At 43.0% G+C, this 22,999-nt stretch overlaps 1 protein-coding gene across 4 annotated transcripts; it reads right to left on the reverse strand.

Annotated features, from left to right (window-relative positions):
- Nucleotides 1–3,272: 3,272 nt before the first annotated feature.
- On the reverse strand, nucleotides 3,273–22,303 carry rxrba (retinoid x receptor, beta a). Of its 4 annotated transcripts, XM_061059675.1 has the most exons (13): nucleotides 22,171–22,303; nucleotides 21,368–21,516; nucleotides 17,624–17,859; nucleotides 17,213–17,366; nucleotides 16,286–16,465; nucleotides 13,171–13,191; nucleotides 11,077–11,240; nucleotides 10,699–10,828; nucleotides 9,484–9,616; nucleotides 5,618–5,653; nucleotides 4,034–4,125; nucleotides 3,767–3,872; nucleotides 3,273–3,647 (listed from the first exon to the last, which is right to left on the reverse strand). In XM_061059675.1, the coding sequence occupies exons 2-13, from the start codon at nucleotides 21,381–21,383 to the stop codon at nucleotides 3,500–3,502; spliced, it is 1,416 nt and encodes a 471-aa protein (XP_060915658.1). In that variant the 5' UTR covers nucleotides 21,384–21,516; nucleotides 22,171–22,303; the 3' UTR covers nucleotides 3,273–3,499. The 4 variants fall into 4 exon arrangements, with proteins under 4 accessions (XP_060915658.1, XP_060915659.1, XP_060915660.1 ...); XM_061059676.1 differs by lacking the exon at nucleotides 13,171–13,191; XM_061059677.1 differs by lacking the exon at nucleotides 5,618–5,653.
- Nucleotides 22,304–22,999: the final 696 nt, after the last annotated feature.

Raw genomic sequence — 22,999 nt, forward strand, 5'->3', positions numbered from 1 at the left:
TGATTTTAGTTATAAGTGCAAAATCTGGAACCCAAGGTTGTGAACCAATGACCCAGTGGATCCTCCAGCACTTGACAGATTGTGTAATGATTCCCATCCCAAGCTCTAAACGTGATGCAGCAGCAGCAGGCTGAAACATTCAAAAGAAAGGGAAGCTCCACAAACAGAAAGCTGCTGTGATGCCGACCCATCAAAGGATGAGACTCTTCACTTAATAAGCACAAGTCCTTAAGACAGCATGCTCTCTGAGGGCCAAAGGAGAACACTCATTTCTTAGAGTTGCACTCACAGACATCACTCAACAGCCCAACACTGATCTCAAAGCCTGACGGCCACAACATCGTTTTCACAGCTCAGACTCCTACGAGTATCTCACCTGCAGCAGCTCAAGCTGCTAAAGCACTGAAACCATAACTCAGCATTTACAGTACAGGAAAGCTCACAGATGTCGGTGTTTGTCTGAGAAGTAACACCAAAATGACGAAGCAGTGGTGAACCAGGGCCAGACTCCTGAAGACTTCTCTTTGTTGATTTGGCTGAATGCATGTTTGGAGAGAAACTGAAACCATACCAAACTCTAAAGGTTAGACCGACTAGTCGACGTGATAAACCAAACCGCCTGTCTCACAGGTCGTGTAACTGCCAGCCTCCAAGTTCACATCACATGGGGGAGGCCGAGGATCCATTTGGACTATCTGCAGGGCAGGAAGCTCGTTGCTCTTTCTGGTTAAGGTAGCTGGTGGACCTCAAAGTTCAACAGCTAAACTTTCATCGCTTCCAACAGCTATACTGCTGTGTCAAATATAAAAGACACCGGCTGCATCTGGTAGAGTGCAAAGACTCAGCAGCCACAGCCAACATGTGCAAGCACGTAGCTGGTGTTCATCTCCATAGAGGGGGGGGGGGGGATCAAACCTAAGCAGAGCTGTTGGGAGAGCAGAGAAGAACTTTCTGAATTATCTGTGAACTTGCATACTGAGTGTGCATTGATGAACATGTGCACGTCTTCATTAGTTATTTAGCACCTGGTAGAGGACAGCTGATCCTCTTCCCTGTAGAATGACATTTCAAAATGTCGGTCCTAATTCTATTGAAGGTGGTGACTAAGAAAAAACACTAAATAGACCTCAGGATGACCACTTTCTTAAACAACCTCAGTCATAAGTCTTTCACCCTAACCCAGTTTTGCTCACTTTCAAGCAGGTGTATTCTGTGTTTATCTACCTGATGATGCGGTAGCTGCTTTCGACTTCTCACTGCAATGCTCCGATTCAGTCGGTCATATATTTCAATCATAGTGAACGCCAAGTTGCTATTGTCAATGAAATCCAGCCGATCAATTACCAAATACAAGATCAGAGGCAGGAGTCGGTGAGAAAGGGAGGCGGGGTTTGGCCCTGGGCTGATGTCATCACACAGGAGTCTAATGCTAACTTGACAGCATGAAACAGAGCTTTTTAAATCGGTTAAGTTTTTCATTTTTCACGTCGACGACCGGCTGAACGAGCCGATGTTTCTCCTGTGTTTTTTTTTCATTATTTACATCTACTGTACAAAAGTGACGAGCGTTTAGCCAACACACACTGAACAAGGTTTCCGACGCTGCAGGTAGCAGGTGTAGGATTTCCCACTATATAACACTGTTTCATTATTGCATTACAACAACAGACACGTAGAGATGCTTAGTAACTGAACACCTCGTCACCGTGCGATCTATCTGTACAACAGCCAATGATCTACTAGTGAGACGGAGCTGCAGAGAAATGCAAAATAAAACTTCTTTCATTACGACCTTCAAGAGAGTCAAATACCACTTTGCATTATTGCCACTGTCAGATTATTTCAGTCTATTCTTTCATTTCTGTGGCGCCAAAAAATCCATCTTATTGCACCTTGTTTTACAGAGAGAGACGCTCCAACCGGAACCATCCTTAAATCGTTTGTGATCCGACTTCAAATCTGAGTAAGCTGCAGCACGCCGCTTAAATCAGACGGATCAACAGAGGAGGCAGAAAACAAAGATATGATATTCTTTTTCTCTCTGCCCTGGTCAGCTGACACAGAGGAGATGTGTTAAAGAGAGCACACGTTGCTCTGGGTTTAGCTAACATAGCTGACCTCTTAGCGACCTTTTCAATCATTCGCCCCTAAAGGTCACTGCTCCTTACTAAACCGTGTCATAACCTGCAGAGGAAGAAGCCAATTATTCTTCTATAATGAGAAAATCCTGCACATAGTGCCCTCAAGGTCATCTTAGGTGTCTGAGCATTGATGGTCATTTCTAGAAAACAGGAACATTTACACAGTTTACAACTCACAAAGTGCATTAATGACCACCAGCAAAGGGAATAAGGGGGGGTGGGGGGGGGGGGGGGGGGGGGGTAAAGAGTAACAAACACCATGGTGTTTCTCCTGAAGCTGTACTTTCTGTGAGCTTCAAGCCTGTTTCAAATGCCAACCTACTGCCAGAGGAGAGGAAAGGATAACAATTAAAAACTAGGAAACAAAAAAATTCAAGTCATTCTTCTTGTCTTACAAAGCCCACTGTGCGCATCAGGGTGGGAGGGACAAGGTTCCTCTGTTCTACACAGCCCGCCCTCCCGCCCTCCCACCCCCCTTTTTCCTGGATTTCAATGCCTTGGAAAAAAAAAAAAAAAAAAAAAGCTCTCATTTCATGAGTACAGTACTTCAAAATAGAAACTCAAACAAGTTTCAGCATGAATATTCAAAAAAAGAAGCATAAAATAGTTCATTGTTTACGAGACCGGATGAGCTCACTGGGAAGGTAATGGGACACCTCCTGCACCTAAAAGAAGTGAGCTTTCTTTTTTTTTGATGAGGACATTTGATTGAAATGCTACGCACCTGATTTGAAGCTAAAACCCTACATGAAGACTACTGATGAAGATAATATCCAGAGGTGCAGCTAGCAGAGTGAAAACAAGGGGAGGGATGTCAAAACCCCCCACTGTGAGATGAAGAGGTGAAAACTGAAAGCTCACTCAAAATTAAGACATGTAACTGTATATGTGGGATAAAAAGGGGGGCGGTATCAATCAGTCAAAACCCCTGTGGTAGGACAGAACACAGGAAAAGGGGATGAACGTGAGTGTGTGTGTGTGTGTGTGTGTGTGTGTGTGTGTGTTTTGGCATATTGTTCATTCAGAGCCATATTATTTGTTTTTAAGTTGTGTTTGCAAGCTACAATCTGCATGTGTGTGTGTGTGTGTGTGTGTGTGTGTGTGTGTGTGTGTGTGTGTGTGTATGTAAAGATAAATAGCCAGTGACAGGGAGAATGTGTGTGTGTGCGTGTGCGTGTGCGTGTGTGTGTGTGTGTGTGTGTGACAGCCGGTACTTTAAAACCAGCAGGTGCTGCAGTTAAGTTAGTCTCAATGAGAAGAGCCAACGAGCCAACGTGAGGGGGTCTGTTGGTGTTCCTTCCTGGTGTGCATGGGGTCCCCCATCGGACCCGACCTGGCTCCCCCCTGGTTCCCCCCCCCTAGGTGAGCTGGTGAGGGGCCTCAAGCATCTCCATCAGGAAGGTGTCAATGGGTGTGTCACCGATTAGTTTAAAGAAGAACAGGTGCTCCAGGCACTTCAGACCTATGGAGCGCAGCGCCGGCAGCCGGAGGAGGAGCTTTGCAAACCTGGATGACGAAGAAAACCATGAGAGGAACAGTGGAGTGAGAAAGGACAAGAAATGTATCAACTAAGAGAGAGAAATCCATTTTTAAGACATCAGCATGTGTGTTGTGTTACAGCCTACCTGCCCTGTTGATCTGGATATTTCTGTTTGCAGTAAGACTCGAGAGACGCGTACACCCTCTCTCTCAGGAGCTCCACCTCACTGGAGTTAGACAAACCCTTGGCATCTTAAGGTGACAACACAGAATATTTAAAATATCTCAAAACAGAAGGAATATAACACGTTATACATATGCAAATTTTAAAAATCCTTCAATATTACAGCCATAAATGTGTCCACTTAGAGACATTCTCCCCTCAATAGTCAACGCTCCACCTGTCTGTGTACCTGGGTTAAAGAGGATGATCGCTCGAAGGCAGCCCAGCTCCGTCTTATCCATTTGCATGTCTCTCATCTTGCTTACGAGCTCTGTCAAAACCCTGTAGACAGGAGAGGAAGAGAGGAGAGGAGAGGAGAGGAGAGGAGGAGAGGAGGAGAGGAGAGGAGAGGAGAGGAGAGGAGAGGAGAGGAGGAGAGGAGAGGAGAGGAGAGGAGGAGAGGAGAGGAGAGGAGAGGAGAGGAGAGGAGACACGAGGAGAGGAGAGGAGAGGAGAGGAGAGGAGGGGAGGAGAGGAGGAGAGGAGAGGAGGAGAGGAGGAGAGGAGACACGAGAGGAGAGGAGAGGAGAGGAGAGGAGAGGAGAGGAGAGGAGAGGAGAGGAGAGGAGAGGAGGAGATGAGAGGAGAGGAGAGGAGAGGAGAGGAGAGGAGACACGAGAGGAGAGGAGAGGAGAGGAGACACGAGAGGAGAGGAGAGGAGAGGAGAGGAGAGGAGGGGAGGAGAGGAGAGGAGAGGAGAGGAGGAGAGGAGACACGAGAGGAGAGGAGAGGAGAGGAGAGGAGAGGAGACACGAGAGGAGAGGAGAGGAGAGGAGGAGGAGGAGAGGAGAGGAGAGGAGAGGATGAGGTTTGCAGGAAGGAAACCACAAAGAGAAAAGAAAAAAGAGAGCAGGAAAGTGATAAAAGCAAGAGGAAGAAATGGAGGGAATAAAGGATTAAGAAACAACACAGAGGGACCAGATTCCATCATCACATTGTTAATAAAGGTAACTTCTCAGTGTGAGTGCTTGGCTGAACTTCTGGTTCTGCAGGGGACAAAAACACAAGTTAAAAACTGGCCTGGGGAGCAAACAGCTGCTACCAAACGCTGCTATGTTCTGGCTGTAACTTATTGGCGCGTGGTTCTCAAACTTCCAGGAATAAGTTTAGGACTCTGGAAACGTTGTGATCACGTTGAGCAAGTGTCCGTCCTCCATCAAATAAAAATAAACTTAATATTTAATGATGTGGACCGATTGTGAAAGACTCTGCTCAAGCCCCGGGCAGAGCTCGATCAAAGTCGTACACGTAAAGCACAATGAATAAATGTTTAGGTCATATTAAGATGAGAAAGAGGAGGAGCTAATCTTGGGTTGACTCCAGAGTGTTTGTGATAAATGAGATAAAACAGGAAACAACTACTCCAAAAGACTGACGGGTAAACCACGGCATCTCACATCAAAGGTAACCTGACTGTGTCCTGAACATCTTCATACCACCACACCACCGTTAATTCTCTGGGAAAGATGGCGTCACAAAGCCGACCCACACATTTCGATTTTAAAAGGCTGAATGAGCATTTGAGAGGCATCGTTAACGGGCAGTGATGAAAGTGTTCTGCAAGGCGATTGGTCGAGGAAACTTAGTCAAAACGCAGTGCAGTGCATCGTCCTTACTGTTGGGTAAAAGGTTCTCAGTAGATTTATTCAATTGAATTTCTACAGCTGAGAAAAGACCCTGAAAGCAGTGATCTGAAGCTGTGGTTCTGTGTTGGTGTCAGTGTTGACTGAAGAGGAGGGGTTTCAGAAAGGTGTTTGAGTAGTGGAGTAGTTACCTGTCAAATATGGCCCCAACCTCGGCATTGTGCGCCCTGTGTATTCAATCACAACGTGTTATTACAATGTCATTACACAGTCACATTGTTATTACAGAATAGTGTCTGTTTGTCCTTCAGCTGCACAGACACGGGTTGCATTCAATCATTCCACACGGTGAAACTCTGCTTCAATATTTTGTACTGGATCATCCATAATGTTTGTGTGTCGGGGTTTAAAGTTTGCTTTGTTTTGTATCTGGATCCAAACACTCTGGTAAAGATTTGATCCGTTTTCTGGCGATCAGCATGTTTTAAAGAAAGTAGGAAGGAGGTTGTGATAAATTATATCAAGCATATGCAGAGTGCAAATAGCTGAAAATAACTAGTGCACATGGAACTGTTCAGAACGTGGAAACTATTCTCTCTCTCTCATTTTAAAAGATGTTCATGAAAGTAATGTTAAAGTCCAACTGAAATCACATCAAGATGTACTTCATGTCTTAGAAAATACAGACAGTGTGTGCTCCGTAAACAGCTCATCAGGTGATGTACTTTGAGAAACCAAAAGAAAAAGATTAACATTTGATTTTAAGACGGTCAGACTGAGGATTTGGTTCTTCTCCTGTCTGGTCCGAGGTTCAGGCTGCCCTGAGATGAGACCAACAGAAACAAATGTTCCTATATTCCTCATGCTCTTGATCTTCTTTAAACGTTGACTGCACTTTTTCAAGCAGAAATAACAGCCGTCGTCCTAGTTGGACCGTCGGTGAGTGATCGTCGCCCTAGTTTCTGTGGTGTGTCCGGCTCTGTTGACAGCTCTCGGTCTTTTTTTTCCTTTTTTTTTCCCCTCATCGACACTTTGGCAGTCAGATAGTGTCTGTCACAGTCCGGTAAGACACGCCCCTTCAGTTGACCAAAGACGCAGTGTTTCCTTTTTCTCTTTCTCTTTATCAACAACACGATTAAGAACATTAAAGTCGTCATATGATTTCAGCTGGACTTTAAACTCTCAAAGTGCAAAATAAAACATTTAAGAAAACAAAACTAAAACTCTTTAACATTATTAACACTGACTGGATAGTTTCTTTATCTCTCACATTAATAATTAAGTAAAAAAGGGACGAGGTGTGCTCAGCTTTTACAGAGAACACCTGTTATAGGTTGTCACACTTAAAAACACACCTACCTGCTAAGTACACATCCTTTACAGTTTGTAATATACTAACTTTTATGTTTTCTACTTTGCTTATTATGCTGTAAAAGGTTTCATTCCTCTGATATGTCGTTGTGTTTTGTCCTCTTTGTTGCTTTGATTCATAGTTTTATTTAAAGTTTCAGAGTTTTGCACTTCAGGTACAAAGTAAAAAAAAAAAAAGTCTCCCTCAACTGATACGTGACATTAATGATATTTTTGTTATTACAACCTCCTTGAAAAGATTTGATTCAGTTGCTGATGCGAAGCTGAAACAAAGCCTGCTGCTAGAGGAGAGCAGAGCCATGATGAGACAATTAAAAGGATCAGAAAGAAATCATGGAGCCCAGTTAGCGTGCCGTTACCCTGACCAGATTTAGCAGCAAATTAACCCTTTATAACAATGTACTTACTGTGTAATTAACAGTTTGCATTGACATGTTGTGAAGCTGTTGGGGTTTTACTTAAATGTGTATTTTGTTTAGAGTTGAAACTACATTAAAAAAGCTTAAAGCAGTGATCACTTATAAATAAGCATGACATCCCATAATGACATAAACCAGCACAGCATGAAGCCGGATTCATACTTGTGTGGAGTCGACGCATTAACCAACATCTGAGGCCTTCAGTGTTGTGAGCATTTCTACTTGTGCGCTTGTGTTCATGTGGCAATTACACCACCCAAGCCCTAGATGGCAGCACAGCCTTCATGCAGCTTTGTTGAGCTTTATAGGGTTTTTTAAATGATCTACAAGAAATTAGAGATGAAGCTGAGAAGTCAACACTCACTTATTCTAAAACGACTGCAAGGCGGGAAACAAACATGCACGCAGAATTCACATCAACACATAGAAGGGAAATCAGCATTTTAAGTTTTAGCTTTATGAAGAGCTGGCTTTAGCATTTAGCTACAAGCTAACATCAGGTCTTTAGAAGTTTCAGAGCCACCAAAGGGACAAATGACAGCCGTCTTCATCCGTCAATCAGACATTTGGGTCGCCTTTTCTAAGGAGGTGGTGGTGGGTCCTGAGGCTGGACCAGTTGAGATCCACTGCTTTAGTCTTTAACCCGTCTGGCTCTCTCTCGCTCGCTGCCTGGGTGATCCGTATTAGCACAAATAATGTTTTATATCCCTTATTTATCATTATGCATTCATCTATTATATTCCTGCAAACTGACACGCCCGACAGAAGGTCAAACTTTTTAATCACACGCTGAGTTTCCCACCCTGATCATAGATGATTACAGACTCTCCCAGCTCTTGTGAGCAGGGGGGAGGCAGCGTCGGGCAAGAGGAGCGAGTGATGGGAAAAGCTCTTTGTCTCCATCTTATCCTATCTCTGGAGCTGATCCCAGCTGTCATTAAGCGAGAGGCGGGGTTACATCCTGGACTCACCTCCAGTCAATCACAGGGCTGACAAACAGAGAGAGATAATGTGAAGGATGGTGAGTTAGAGTCACTAAAGTAACCTAACGAGCATGTGATGGGACTGTTGGGAGGAAGCCAGAAAACCTGGAGGGAACCTACACGGGGAGTGGAACCAGTTACCTTCTTTGCTGTGAGGCAACCAGTGCACCACCACTGTGCAGCCTTGTTGGTTAATGTCTGTTTGCTTCAGCTGATTGGAGCCTCACGTCCACGCTTCTGACTTGTTGGTTTGTGTGAGTGTGAGTGTGGCTGTCGCGTTAGTGTTTGTGTCACTTTGTGTGTGGTGTGAAACTTTCAGCTCGTGTGTTTTAAATTCAAGATCGGCAGAGTTTGGTCACCAGCTGGACGATCGGTGCACCTCTGATAAAATGTAAATGACCGTGAAACTAACAGAGTACACAAATCAAAAAGGAGATCAGAAAACGCACAATATGATATATTTATAATATATTAATTTATTTTGCTTTTCTGTTGCAATAATAAATAAAATCAGTCAAAATGGGCGCCTAGGACACAGGTATTGATATTATATGATTTTTACTAGACTCTTACTTAAGTTTAAAACTCTGGTGTTGTGACGGCCCTGCTTTATTAGTTAGTATAGTTCACTAGCCAGCCATTGTTGTTATCAAAGCTGCAGTATGTGCTACGCTTCTGATTGTGTGTGTTGGTGTGAGCATGCATGTCTATGGGTAAGCATTAGTCACCAGCCTCCGCAGCATGCGCTGTCACCCTACAGGCAGCGCTACAGAAGCAAAGTCTCTCAGCCAATCACAGCCAACACAGAACACAGCAGCTGTAGCCAGATTAAAGATGGAGATGCAGAATCCTAAACTCTTACCCAAGTCACTGATCAGACCTAACCTGCACAAGATGTGTTCCCTTCACATAAAAACAGTGACTAGAAAACCATCAGATTAAGAAATCCACGAGGCTAAAGAGAGGACAATATTCCTTCTTTCTTAAGATTGTCTTTAGGACTAAGGTGGATTGAACAGGTGAATTTAGGAGGGGGTTGTGGATTTGAAGCTAGCGTTTAAGGTCTGTATATTTTAGTCTAAGAGTATGTTATCCTAATACTGGGAGGAAGCGGATTCTCAGAAAGGACGCCAGATAAAACGTCCCCTTATACTAAAACTCTCCACAGATCAGAGAATTTCTTACTACAGTGGGTCATCCCCAGTTTGTCTTCTAAATGTTGGGGGGGGGGGGTGTGTGTGTGTGTGTCGGGGATACTGTGGTTTAAATGCACCTGTGTATTACCTGTCAAAGATGGCTCCAACACCTGCACTGTGAGCGCTGTTCCTGTGGACGTGCAGGCCGGTGGCCAGTAAAATCCCGTCCTTCACCGAGATGGAGCGATGAGAGAACGATGCAATCAGGAGTTCATTCCAGCCTGTTTGAAGAGTCAGAGTGTCATTACTTCTGGTAAATCAGAATATCTAAATATTAAAGTTCCAATATTTAAGACGTCCCTTTAAAAAAAACTGTTTTTCCTCACCTACCACTATCTGTTTAACGAACATCGTCATGACCGCAAGTGCAGCCACCACATCACATACTGCACACAACCTAAAATGTGCCACCATTCATTGTGTAAAGCAAGTGTCCGCTTCAATGCACAAAGCGTGCTGGGGTACGTAGCAACGAAGACCAGGCTGGTGTCATAACCAAGCGTTTTAGGAGAGAAGTGGCATACTGTTAAATAAATAAAGCTTGAGGGAGGTGGGCAGAACCACTCTGCAGATCGGATGCTTCACAACTATCAACTTGACCCTAGGCTGAGAGCTCGAGGACTGGACTCTGCTGAACACAATGGAAATCATCACGCATCAAACTTTCTCATATCTAAAGCTGCGTTTATAAACATGTACTCCTGAACATTTCTAATAGAAAATGTCCGTACAGCCTTCTCTGAAATTTTCCAAAGATGTTATTCTCATATGTCCCTCCCTGTCGAGGGGGGGGGGTCTCAGGAGGCAGGGCATAGGATAAAAATGTAATATAACAAGATAAATCCAAGATGGCGGACAAAGAAGAGTCCTTTATATAAATGCACAATAGGCAGGAGTAGAAAAGAACAATGCATGGGGGTAGTAAAGAGTAGAAGCTGCTTCATCATGTGCACAAAGATCACACTGTTCCCATGATACAAACATCGCATAAAAAGTAAGGACATTTGTGTTTGGTAGATTATTTCTCTGTTGTAACTGTAAATGCTTCTTGGCAATAAATCTAATACTGATGGAAAGCCTTTTTATTTCCCTTTTAAATGGTGCAACATTTGTAAGGAACATGCATTTGTGGGATAAGCAGCAGAGCTGATGAGTATATGGGTTGGTACCTCACCTGCTCATGACCATTTTTGGGTAAGACCGGGTGAAAATTGCATTGACACATGCAGGTTTTGTTGTGTTTGAATAAAGTGTTAGGAATCAGTGGTGCTAGCTCGTAACAAAAGCATAACTGAGAGTTTACCTGCACGTAGCAGGATGACCTGGTCATCCAGAGGCAGCTCTGAGAAGTGAGGAATCCTCTTTGCCCACTCCACCAGGGTGAAGAGCTGCTTGTCTGCTGCCTGACAGATGTTGGTAACCGGGTCGTTGGGCTGGAGAAAAGAGATTTAGAGGATTATTAGTAATTATTTCAGACTCTAAAAGGTGTCACACAAACAGCCAGGGAACAAAGCTAGCTGACCCTGCAGTCATCAAACAAATAGAAGCTCAATTAAACATTTGAATACAGATCATTTATCAGCTTCAAATGATCACACATGTTCAATATTTGCTCCTCAGGTAATAATCATTAAAACAATAATAACACAATATTACACAAATCAACATCCGGCCTACTCACAGAGCTGCCGCCTGAACTGCCGTCAGCATGAAGCTCCGTCTTCTGCTCCACAGCCACCTCCGCCTCTAAAATCTTATCCACCGGCATCTCCTCGTTCACCACACTGCTAGTCGACTCCACCTCGCCGTCCCGCTCCCTGTTCCTCTGTCGCTCTTCTTGAACGGCTGCAGGACAAGGGGTCGGGATGGACAGAAGGGAGCACAGAAGAAAACAATGAAGGACAAGAAAGAGGGAAGGAAGGGATGGAGAGAGGGAAGAGAGGAGAGGAGATAATGAGGATGGGTGAGTGAGGGACAATGTGAAAGGGCAAAGGAGGAGGAAATGTGTGAGAGCAGGAGAAGAAGCAGGTTAGAGAATCGAAGGGTTTGGAGCGGCAGGCAGTGGCAGAAAACAGAAACATTTAGTAAAGCACAGACAAAGACAGAGGGATGAGAGGAGAGGTGTTAGTGCAGAAAGAATGGATCAAATGAGAGAAGTTTTTATCAGATCATATTTGGGAAATGAAGAGGAGTTAGGGGAGACGGATCGGATGTCAAGCGGGTTGTCATACAGACGGAAAGAGGCAAAAAAGAAAAGGGAGAAGTAGTAAGACTCAATGAATATGAGAAACACAGGCCGGCCAGTGAGAAGGGAAAGAGGCACAGATATGTACAATCCATGATCAAGTCAAATTCTTTCATACCGTCTTTCATTCATTTCAGGCTCACTACCTAAAGCAGATATAAAGATATAAATAACTGAATCAGTGACTCTCAGGACAGAAGTACAAACCAGACTGATGGATGGCAAAAACTTGATCAGACACTTCGATGTGTTTGTACAGCAGTTTGAGTTCAAATGTTACGCTACAGGACTCGATGACTGTATCGATAGCTTAAATGTTTTTGACTTTCAGGTTTTGAAGAGTAGAAGAGGGTCCTTATGGAACCGGATTAGATCCCCACACCTACGTGTAACTAAGGAAGGAGATCTTTAACTTTTATTGTTTTATTGTAAAGACTCTTTTTCATCTTAAATAATCGTTTCAAAGTCCATCTAAAAGCACTTTAACTTTCCACAGGGAGAACGGCCGCCTGCTTTCAGCACCATGTTACCATGGCAGCAGGACGCGGTTCAGTGTGTGTGGCTTAACGGCACTAACTCACACAGCAGCCTTCAGATATAAAGCAGACAGTTCACTCGTCTCTGTGCTGTTTGAGTCAACGTCTGAGGCCAAGAGGACGAGGAATCTTCTGTATCGTACCACAGTTCCCCTCTTGTTTGGATCTCTTTTTTTTATTGTGTGAGTGTGTGTGTGCACGATTTGGTGAATAAAAGTAAAAAAAAAAAAAAAAAAAAAGAGGACGGTGACGGACGAAACTCAGAAGAGAAAATGCGAGAGTGACGGAGCAAGAAGCCAGACTAGAGGGAATATAAGACGGGCTTTTACTCGCTGGAGAGAGCTTCACAGCCGGCTCAGACGCCGAGCTGGGAGACACTCGGTGGGCGCCAAAGCGCTGTTAGAACAGCATGTATCAATTGTTTAAATGAAGCCTGTGTCAGGAAAAGTAATCATGTTGTCTTCTATTTGATGATCAGCTGAAAACTGTTAATTTAAGTGTCAAAGCAAAGATTAGAGGTTTCCTCAAACTTAAATCTTACAGTAGCATCGACTTGTTTATAAACCAAACAGGCTTTAAATCTTATCGATGACATCATCAACCTGCATGTGTCTGATGAAGAAGTTGAACAGTGGCCACACGCTTAGTGACCAGTTAGGAGGCTAAGTGTAGATTTAAGAATCTGTGAGAAAAACTACTTTACATCAAAGTTCCTCACACATGGAAACGACTGAACAGGAGAAGAACTGGTCTGTGGCTCACTGTGAACGGACTTTGCGATCATTTAAGGAGGAGTGTGCATATCCAGCAGACTTCTCTGGATATATGAACACTATAAAAAAATGAGGAATTGCTTCAAGTCTGGCACTGATTCGACCTCTGGCAACAAGCTGTGGAAAAACGCTTTAAACAAGCTCCTTCTCTTTAGATATGCAATGCTCGCTCACTCAAACAGGCACAGACGCACACACCCCTCCCTCCCTCTTCTCCTTACATCTGACGTTCATCTCGGCCACTACAGAGGGAGGGAGGGGGGAGAGAGAGAACGAGAGGAAACAAAAAAGAGGAAGAGAGGGGAAAGGGGGTTAGTGTTTACAAGGCTGAACCCACCCCCATCTCCCTCTCCACCACTCTGTTCTCGTTCTTTCTGTCCTCTATCATCTCTGACCCTACAACACGCTGCTGCAGCTACTGGATCGACTGATTCTGTATCTCATTGAGGTGCTTTGGAAGAATCTTTGATGGCTCTTTCATCGGTGTAACATGAATGTATCTATCGCTGCAGTGATCAGTGAAGTAACAACAGTGACCATCTAAACATCCTATCAAGAGGAAGTTGGTAAATACGTCTGTTTCCACTTGAATATGAAGAACTTGGATTTTAACATCAATAAAACTTTATCTACTCAATCACTGTCATTAATGCATTGGTTCCCAACCTGGGGTCCTGGCCCTGGGAGGGGGCGCGAGGCTCGGCCTGCTCAGAAGTTGGTGAAATTATTTTGTTCCAGAATTGACTCAAATAATGATGACAAACTTATCGGTTAATTATTCAAAGGTCTGTAGATAAAACTAAAATCAACTGAAATTTAGTCTAATTTTTGACAGCGATGTATCACCGTCTTTGTGTGTGGGGGGGTCCTGGGTAGTGGGGCTTCGCTTTCTTTAAGCTGGCTACACATTAGACGAGATTCCCCGGCCCCACAAATGATTGGGGGCGAGTCACAACCGATTATTGGTTTAATTAATGAATCCTTCAGTGTGTGGTGTCGATATGATAATTTTACTGCTCCAGATAAATCCTGTAAATAACAAACATGTCTGTGTTTATGATTCCAGATCGACCGCCTCCGATCAACGGGATGTTGCGTACATTAATAACTCGCCTCCAGCTCGTGCTGCAGATTGTATAAAGTAGCACCTTTACTTTCTGCTCAGCCAGGATTTCACCCACATTGTTTTTTCCTGCACAACAGAACTGACAACAGAACGGCCAGTTGACGACATTCATCGTTGTCTGAATTTGTTTTTCTTCTGGAGTTACGTTTGAGATCATCTAGTGTTGCAGTTTGGAGGATTATAATGTTCAAAATTGTCTCTATGTCTGTGGTCGACCACATTTAAAAAAAAAAATCTGTTAAGGTTTGAAAATTGTCTAATGTGTAGCCAGCTTTAGTCAGAAGAAGGAAAAAGGTTGGGAACCACTGCCATCGTATAACAATGATATATTATGAACTTATGGAGACGTACACTCAGGAAATTCTTTGACAAGTGTAGTCATCTAAAATCTGGTTAATAGCTGCTTAAAGTTGTGCTTCATAGGCTTTATTTACCAGTTTCTCATTACCACATAAAGAACTAAACACCTCTTGACTATGAGTAAACAAGAAGTGTGCCTGAAGATAGTGTTAAAGCTCCTCAGAGTGTCCCACTGTTTGTGATTCTACTGAATCATTGTGACATACTGAAGATTTCTGAGACTGAGCAGTGAAATCACTAAATGTGATAGGAATCATTATTAAGTGAATCACAAGTGACTGGAGTCTGATCTACTACAAAACACTGTGAGCAACATGTTTGTACAGCGTGTTTCATTCAGAGGACTCTTAATGAGGTGTCATCTGCTTAAAGGTCATAGGTCAGGTCATTAATATGACTAATGGGCTCAAACACAACAATTACACCACTGTGAGAGAAAGTAAGTAATAAGTTCAATCATATCCTCACTGATGACTGCAGCAAGAGAAGGAGCCTAAAGGGTTTTTTTGTTTTGTTCCCTAACTTTCAGGTGATAATGTTAAAAGCTTTGGGAGAAGAAACTAAATTGCTTCAAGTCTAAATCAAAAGTCTTTTTTTTTATGCTGCAGGGCTTTCTGTCCGCCAAATACTTTAAAATAATGACATTCTTGTTTGTGCATTCAAAGCTCAAATTGTGTGTGAAAAAGTTTCTCTGACAGTTTCCACAGGATGCGTGTGAGCAGGATTCCGTCTCCACGGCGTGCGCCCGACCTCACTGGGTCTGTTTAAGAAGTGAAAGCACAGCGGAGAGCAGCCATAAGCAGAAGTGCAGATAAGCAGATCTTCAAGGTCTCTGCCTCTAACGGAGATTGCAGCATTCCTAAACGTGGCTCCGCTTTAGCACAATTTTTTTCTTTTAAAGCCGTTAAAGAATGGAATAGTCTTCCAACTAGTCTTAAACTTTGCACAAACTTCTGCACGTTCACCCGGGAAATGGTGAAAAAAATTCAAATGGATTTTAAGGAACCAGTCAGCATTAATGTGTCATCTCGACAACCTTTTACATCTCAGGGAAACTTGTACATAATGTTTTAATATCTGTATGTTGTTCTCTGTCTTTCTTTACTCTTATGAAGTGTGTGTGTGTGTGTGTGTGTGTGTGTGTGTGTGTGTGTGTGTGTGTGTGTGTGTGTGTGTGTGTGTGTGTGTGTGTGCATGACTGGTTGATTTGTATTTTGCTGTTGCCATCATCTGCCCAGGGACAACAGATGGAAATTGGCTAGCTAGCTAAATCTGGTACAAAGCATCTCTTCTCTTCTGAGACTAATGTGTTTTTTTTGTACACTGTCCAAAACACGATTAAACTAAACTAAACTCTCACATTCCCTATGATCACAGGAGAACTACAAGATCACTCGGGAATAAAGAGAACAAAGTGCAAACAACAGGTTGCTTTGTCTTCCTGTGGATGTGTTTTGACGTCATGTTGATTAAGTGATGGAATATACGATCAGGAAGTCTGCATATTGTGTTTTATTTTGAAATCTACTGGATGCTCTGTGCGTTCCCTTGTCTGACTTCCTGTCCGGGTCTGCTCTGTTCAGCTAGACGCATGCTTGCAGCTCTATCGAAGAGAGACTTGGCGCAGCATAAACGCGCCGGAGACCGACCACAGCCTGGTAGTGGAAACACGAGCGTCGACAACAGAGGGCGTGATCAGTACCTGAGGGCGCCGCGCGGACAGACCTCAGCGCACACGGATCCTGTGGAGACTGCCTGTTACTGTTATTTTCTTTTAGGGGTCGTGTGCAGAAGGGGCTGAGGAGCAGCCGGCTACAAGCTGTGCTGAGCTGCGCCTCCTCCTTGCTCACCTTCTCTCTTCATGCCCATGGCCAGGCACTTCTGGTAGCGGCAGTACTGACAGCGGTTCCTCTGCCTCTTATCCACCATGCAGTCTTTATTGTCCCGACACGTGTAGGTCAGGTCTTTGCGTACTGTCCGCTTGAAGAAGCCTTTGCAGCCCTCGCAGCTGTAGACGCCGTAGTGCTTACCTGGAAGGTGTGAGAAGAAGAGGGAAGAGCAGATCAGGATCAGAATCAGAATCAGGATCAGGATTTATTATCAAGTACATTTACACATAAAGGAATTTGACTTGGTGTATTGGTGCTAAACAATTAACAAGGAAATAAAGCAGAACTAGCAACAACTTAAATAATACAGAATAAGAAGATATTACAATATATAAAATAGAATTTAAAAATATAAAATGTAAAATATAAAAAATAAAAAAAATAAAAAAACACAAAATGTACAAAAGGTGAAATGTAGGAGCTGTGCAGTGGACTATGAGGAGGAAAAAAAGACAAGAGAGGAAGATCATTCTGTTTTAGGCTGAAAATGTAGAGGTTCTCAAAATCAAAAGCAGCAAGTCACACTTTCACAAAACTTCCTGAAAGCTTCCTGAAATTTTCAGACTCTACTCTGATTTTTTTCTGAGTAGAGAAAAAGTTTCCAAGTAACTTTCAACGTGAAGTCAGGGTGAGCAGATGTGAGACCGCAGCAAGAAATGTTCATGAAAAGTCACAATGGGGGAGAGGAAGGGAGTGATGATGTTTATATCCTGTGACCGGCGCACGACAGCAGTAGTATTCACCACTACGTTCTTCATCACTGTTTTTGTGAATGTGTTTGTGAACGCAGCATTGACATACAAAGAGAGTCTGCCTGAAATGTTCTAGAGATGTTCAGGAGTGCACATGAAGAGAAGATAAAATTGTATTGAGGGTGTGTGTAGTCACCAGAGGATCGGTCTCCACAGATGGCACAAAGGCGTTTCTGAGAGAGCATCGGCCCTGGACTGTGGGCCGACAGCTGCTTCAGGCCCAGCGGAGGTTTCACATCGTCAGAGCTGCTCACAGCGTGGAGCCCCGACATGGACACTGTGGAGTTGATCTGAAGAGAAGCACAGAAGAGAAGGGAACGACAATGACAACATTTCTTTAAGGGAGCACTCACACTACGCCCAGTTGTCCTGTACCGTGCTGAAGCACACCTCGTCTGGTAAATTTGGCTAAAATTAAGTGTACTGATATATTTATGATGACAAATAAGACAGACACAAGAAGTTGTTAAGGAGTTATCAAAGCTGCCTCAGAGATGGGAAAAGGAACCTTGAAGAAATCCCTGAAAGCACAACAGTCGTTCCTCACCTGCGGGCTGCTGATCGGGCCGTATCCCACCGATGGCGTGCCAGGTAGGCATGGCGAGCCCAGCGAGGAGCTGATGACAGAGAAGGGGGAGCCGATGCTGCTGATGGGACTGTTGACTCCTGAGGTGCTGATGGGAGGCAGGGAGGTCATGGAAGCTGCGGCTGAGGACGCCAGGGGGGGCGAGCGTTGGCCCGACGGCGGGGACGACACAGAGGAGCTGTCGGGGCTGCGGGAATCTGAGAGTTTGCAAACACAAATATCCTGATTTAATTATCAAAAGTAACTACATTGCTGCATTAAAGACTTGATTGGACTCTAATCGGTAACCACAAACTCTGCAGGCCGGACTGTTAACATATCAATCTGGATGAAAATATCACATTTGTTTGTTTGTTGATCGGTTTACTGTGGTAAAGAGATAAAGGAGACAATAACAACAGAGGGAAGAGGTTAAAGACACAAAAACTGAACGCTCTGACAGACAAATCTATAAAACTGAGAATGGCACATAACAGAAGGTGGTATGAGATGTTTAAAGACTGCTGAATGGAAAAGAAAACGTCAACAGACTCCGACATGACGATGCAGAAAAAGTCAATCAGGTGCCGACCGGTTCATGACGATCTGTTCACCTCGTCTCACTTCACCATCAGTGCAAATGTTCAGTTTAACGTGAGTAATGAAAGCTAGTTCAGCTCCTTTCAAAGAGGCTGCAGAGTTAATCGTCTCCATGGACGCAGCTTTAGCGGCAGTTGTGAACAGACGATTGATTTTCTAAGTTTGTATCTTTGTAATGAGCAACATTAGTAAAGTGAGCGGGTTGTTATAACTCCTTCAGGTTCCTGCTCTTCCTGTCCAGATTCCAACAACCTGCACACTGAACATCACCTCTGTCATTATCACAGGTAACAGCTGATGTGAAGCCAATAGACTCGTCCATCAGTACTCAGTTTAAGGAAGAATCACGCCCGCTTCCTTCCTATTCTTCCGCCTGCAGTCGGCTGCGTGCTGCATTTTCTCTGCTTCAGGCTGTGTGCTTTGTTGTCATCCGAGCTAATCTATTTTTTTCTTGCCTCAACTCACTGGAAAATAAAATCAACCGAGCACAGACTCACACAAAACAGCTCCAGAGGCCTACGGAGACCATGTGAACATTTAAATACTAATCAGATCAAATGAAGGAAACCTTGCTTCTAAACACGAGGACATTTATTTTTCACATCCTTTTATTTTAAGGTGTTTTTTTTCCTCAACAGACGACATCAGTATCTTACACAACTCCACCTCTCACATGTAATGTGACTAATAATAAGGGGCAGCTGTGGATCAGTGGAGTCGGTCATCTCCTAGCTGGAAGGTCAGGGGTTCGATCCCCAGCTCCTGCAGCCACATGTCTGATGTGAATATATAGAAGAAATTAGTGTCATGTGTCAGTTGTTGTTTATTAAAGTCCTAAACTTGTTCCCCCCCTTTCTTAACAATACATTTAAGTGTTCAATTGATTTATTTCTCTTATATTCCCTGTGAGGAGGAACTTTGAGCACTTTTATCATTTTCAGGATTTTTTACATGTATAGTCCTCTTTATTTCTCGTTCTCTCTAATGTGTCATTTCATGTTACATTGTTTTTGTAATTGTGTTTCTTAACGGATGTCTTCATCTCGCTGGCTTTAAAACAAATCTACCAACCAGTACGATGAAAGTAACCTGAACACATGCTGATAGAGACTATTGTTACGGCTGTATGTTTCCCTGTTTGTCCCTTCTCTGTCCAGGTGAAGCTTCTGATGGCTCCACATGGTGCACCTGGCCTCAGTGATTAAAGCTGTGCCAGAGTTCAGGAGGAGAGAGGCTTCTGGAGAGGGGACTGCTGTGTGATGAATCTCAGTCAGGGATTGTTTGTTGTTTTTGAGTCTTTGTTTAATCATGTTGTTCTTTGAGTCTTATTAAAATCACATCATTTGGACTTTGTTAAGGAGTCTTGTGTGATTCATTGGGTCTAGTTGTGGGAAGCTGTTAACCCCATAGGGTGGGGCGTGTCATTCCCCACTCACTCTGTACCTGATTTCCGACTCTATTCACTGTCCTGTCTCTACACTAAAGACATAAAAAGCCCAAAATCAACCCAGTTAATCTTGTAAATATTGTTACCCTCTTCCTCTGACTTCAATCCATGCATACTGCCTTAATGTAAATACTGTAAAAACTATCTACCACATGTTAAGTAATTTAGCCATATGTTACTTAATTAGGTACATATTGTATTATGTTTATTTCAGCATTTTTAGACTCCTCACTACTGCACGATTGTTTCATGTAGGCTTGTAAATATTAGTCTTTCTTCATGTTCATATTTATTTTTATAATTTTGTACATGGAGGGCACAGTTTATTCAAGTCAAAATCATTTTTTTGTTTCATCATTCAGGGCCAAGAAAGCTGATTCTGATTTAGGTAAACATGATATTTTTTGTATTTGTTGCTCAAATCAACATCAGTTTCCAAATGCAACCTTTGATCGATATAGATATATAGATAAATAGAAAGATAGATAGCTTCATTCATTATTTATTTATTTACATTGGATCCCTAGATAGATAGATTTACTTTATTGAGCCCAAACTGGGAAATTGTGGCGTTACAGCAGCAGGTTAACAGAGCAAATAAAACAATATAATAATACACTAATAAATACAAAGTAAATAAGCACTAAAAATGTACAAATAAGAATAAGAAGAAATATATACATCCAGTCTTTAACTTAGCATTACTTCTTGTCTAAAATATGACACATTAAATACAAAATGTTGTCAGTCATGTCTGACTGAATGTAAACATACTCTGCTGAAGGTAAGATTTGTAAATGTGCAAATGATACAAAATGCAGCAGCACGACTGGTCTTCAACCTTCCTAAAAGAGCACATGTCACTCCGCTGTTCATCTCCTTACACTGGCTCCCAGTTACTGCTCACATCAAATTTAAAACTCTGCTGCTCGCTTACAAAACAGACACAGAAACGTCTCCTCCTTACTTTAACTCTCTGATCCAGGTCTACACTCCCCCCCCCCCCCCCCCCCCCCACTACACTCTGCCAATGAAAGGAATCTGATCCAACCTTCACAACAGAGTCCTAAGACGCTGACTAGACTCTTCTCCTCTGTCGCCCCCCGGTGGTGGAATGAACTTCCAAACTCCATGTGATCTGCAGAGTCCCTCTGCACCTTTAAGAAAAAGCTAAAGACCCAGCTCTTTCATGAATACCTACTAACTTAATGATGATGGTCTCCATATTATTGATGATGATGATGGTAATGACGATGGTTTTTGTTTGATAACGACGACTTATAAGATGGTTTCTATACTGATTAGAGCTCTCAAGAACTGCCCTCAATGTTGTGCTTTGCCTCTGGTCACTTCCTGTCAGCACCTGTGTGTCCAATCAGACTCAAAGCTGATCGTTTGCTCTTACTGACATTGTTCCCTTTTTTCTAGATCCTTGCTTGTGTTGTACTTACTCTCTGATGTACGTCGCTTTGGATAAAAGAGTCTGATAAGTGAATTGTAGAATTGATACAGAAAGCTGTGTAATCAATGATAAACATGTTAAAGTTAAAGAGAGTAAACATCAGCTGAAACTATGAACTATAATGATGACTGGATAATGAAGTGAACTTGTATGTAGGGATCATTTCCTTCATGTTGTTTCATTTCTGTTCACAACATCAGAGCACTTATCTCCTCACCTCTGCTGTCTTCCATGATGGTGGTTTGGGGGGGCAGGCAGGCTGGCAGTTACAAGCCGACGTGCGTCAGTCTCAAACGGCCCGCTGTCAAACTCTAGACCGCGGACTGAGGCCCGGGCCGGAGCTGTTTTGGGAGCCCAAAAACGGGTCTGAAATTCCAACACATGAACTTTGCATTAGATAAAAAGTGACACGACAACAAAATGACACCCTCCTGTTAACAAAAACATGAGCTGTCTGTTTAATTTACATGTATTTGATGCATTTTTGACATTTGACACATCAGCTGCTCACTGTCTGTCCTAAAGCATTACGCGTTAAAAACAACAATTTACTGCACAATTAAGAAGCTGTTTATTAATGCAAAACACTGATTATATTCTTTATGTCCTACACAGTGTATAAAATGACCCACTAGTGTATTTACATGCAGCCTGATGACAACAACCCACCGTTCATAGAATCTAACAGTTAGCTTCTAAACGAGCTAACCTTTCAGACGTGGCTAAGTAAGTTTCCTTTCTAGATTATTGATGTTTTAAACAGCGAAATTAATTAGAATGACCCCCCCTTGATTAAAATCCTGATATAATCGGAGTCTGGTCGTTTAAACAGGCTGTAGCTAAACACATGTAGCCACCTAGCCTAGCCTAGCATGCGAGCTAGTTAGGCTAAACGTATAGCATGAGAGGTCGAACATCTGTTTCGTTCAGGCGGCTCCACATCTGTCTGATTCTCGTATTCATGAACTAACTGGTTGTTTTAAGTTTAGATTTAGATGAAAATAAAGAAGAGTTACTGACGGTTTAGCGGCACAGCTTCCTCACATGAAAGATGTGGCGACTAGGCCCCGTGTGTGTGTGTGTGTGTGTGTGTGTGTGTGTGTGTATGTGTGTGTGTGTGTGTGTGTGTGTCTCCCCCCACTGTGCCTCGTAGTCAGCCCTCCCTCCCCCTGCAAGGATGAAAACATGATGATGGTGGAGGATTTGGATTTGGCTTAGTACTCTGTTACATCTGAACACTGGGCTCATAATGTGTGTGTGTGTGTGTGTGTGTATGTGTGTGTGTGTGTGTGTGTGTGTGTGTGTGTGTGTGTGTGTTCAGGTTGAGCCTCAGGTGAGTGAGGCAAACACAACCAGTGCAGGAGGTCAAGAGGTCAAGACGAGTTCAGATCAGTGTGTCAGTGAGAGGTCACAACAATGATCTCCTCAGCTTCTGCTTTTTTAAACATTGCTGTACATATATAAACAACACGACTTCAGAAGGTCAACACTTTTTTTATTTTTATAATCAGGTCTAATAATTACAGATTTGTCCTCAACTGTTTTTAGGTTCTTGTTTAAATGTCACATCTATTTTTATCCCTGCACGGGTTATGTACATTTCTTGTATAAGTCTATTTTTTTAATTGCACAGTTTAAGTTTGATTCATCTAGGGGTATTCTGTAAATCTTTTTTTCAGGTTAATATATATGTATGGGGGGGGCGTCGTTTTTGTGATTTAATTTTTAACAAATGTTTCATGTCATGTACGTCTTTGTAACCTGCTACTGGATGCTTTGAATTTCCCTCGGGATCAATAAAGTATCTATCTTTCAGATCAATAATGCAGATATGTCTGAGGTGGAAGGA

This window comes from Labrus mixtus, chromosome 16 (genome assembly GCF_963584025.1).
Source record: "Labrus mixtus chromosome 16, fLabMix1.1, whole genome shotgun sequence".
Lineage (NCBI taxonomy): Eukaryota > Metazoa > Chordata > Actinopteri > Labriformes > Labridae > Labrus > Labrus mixtus.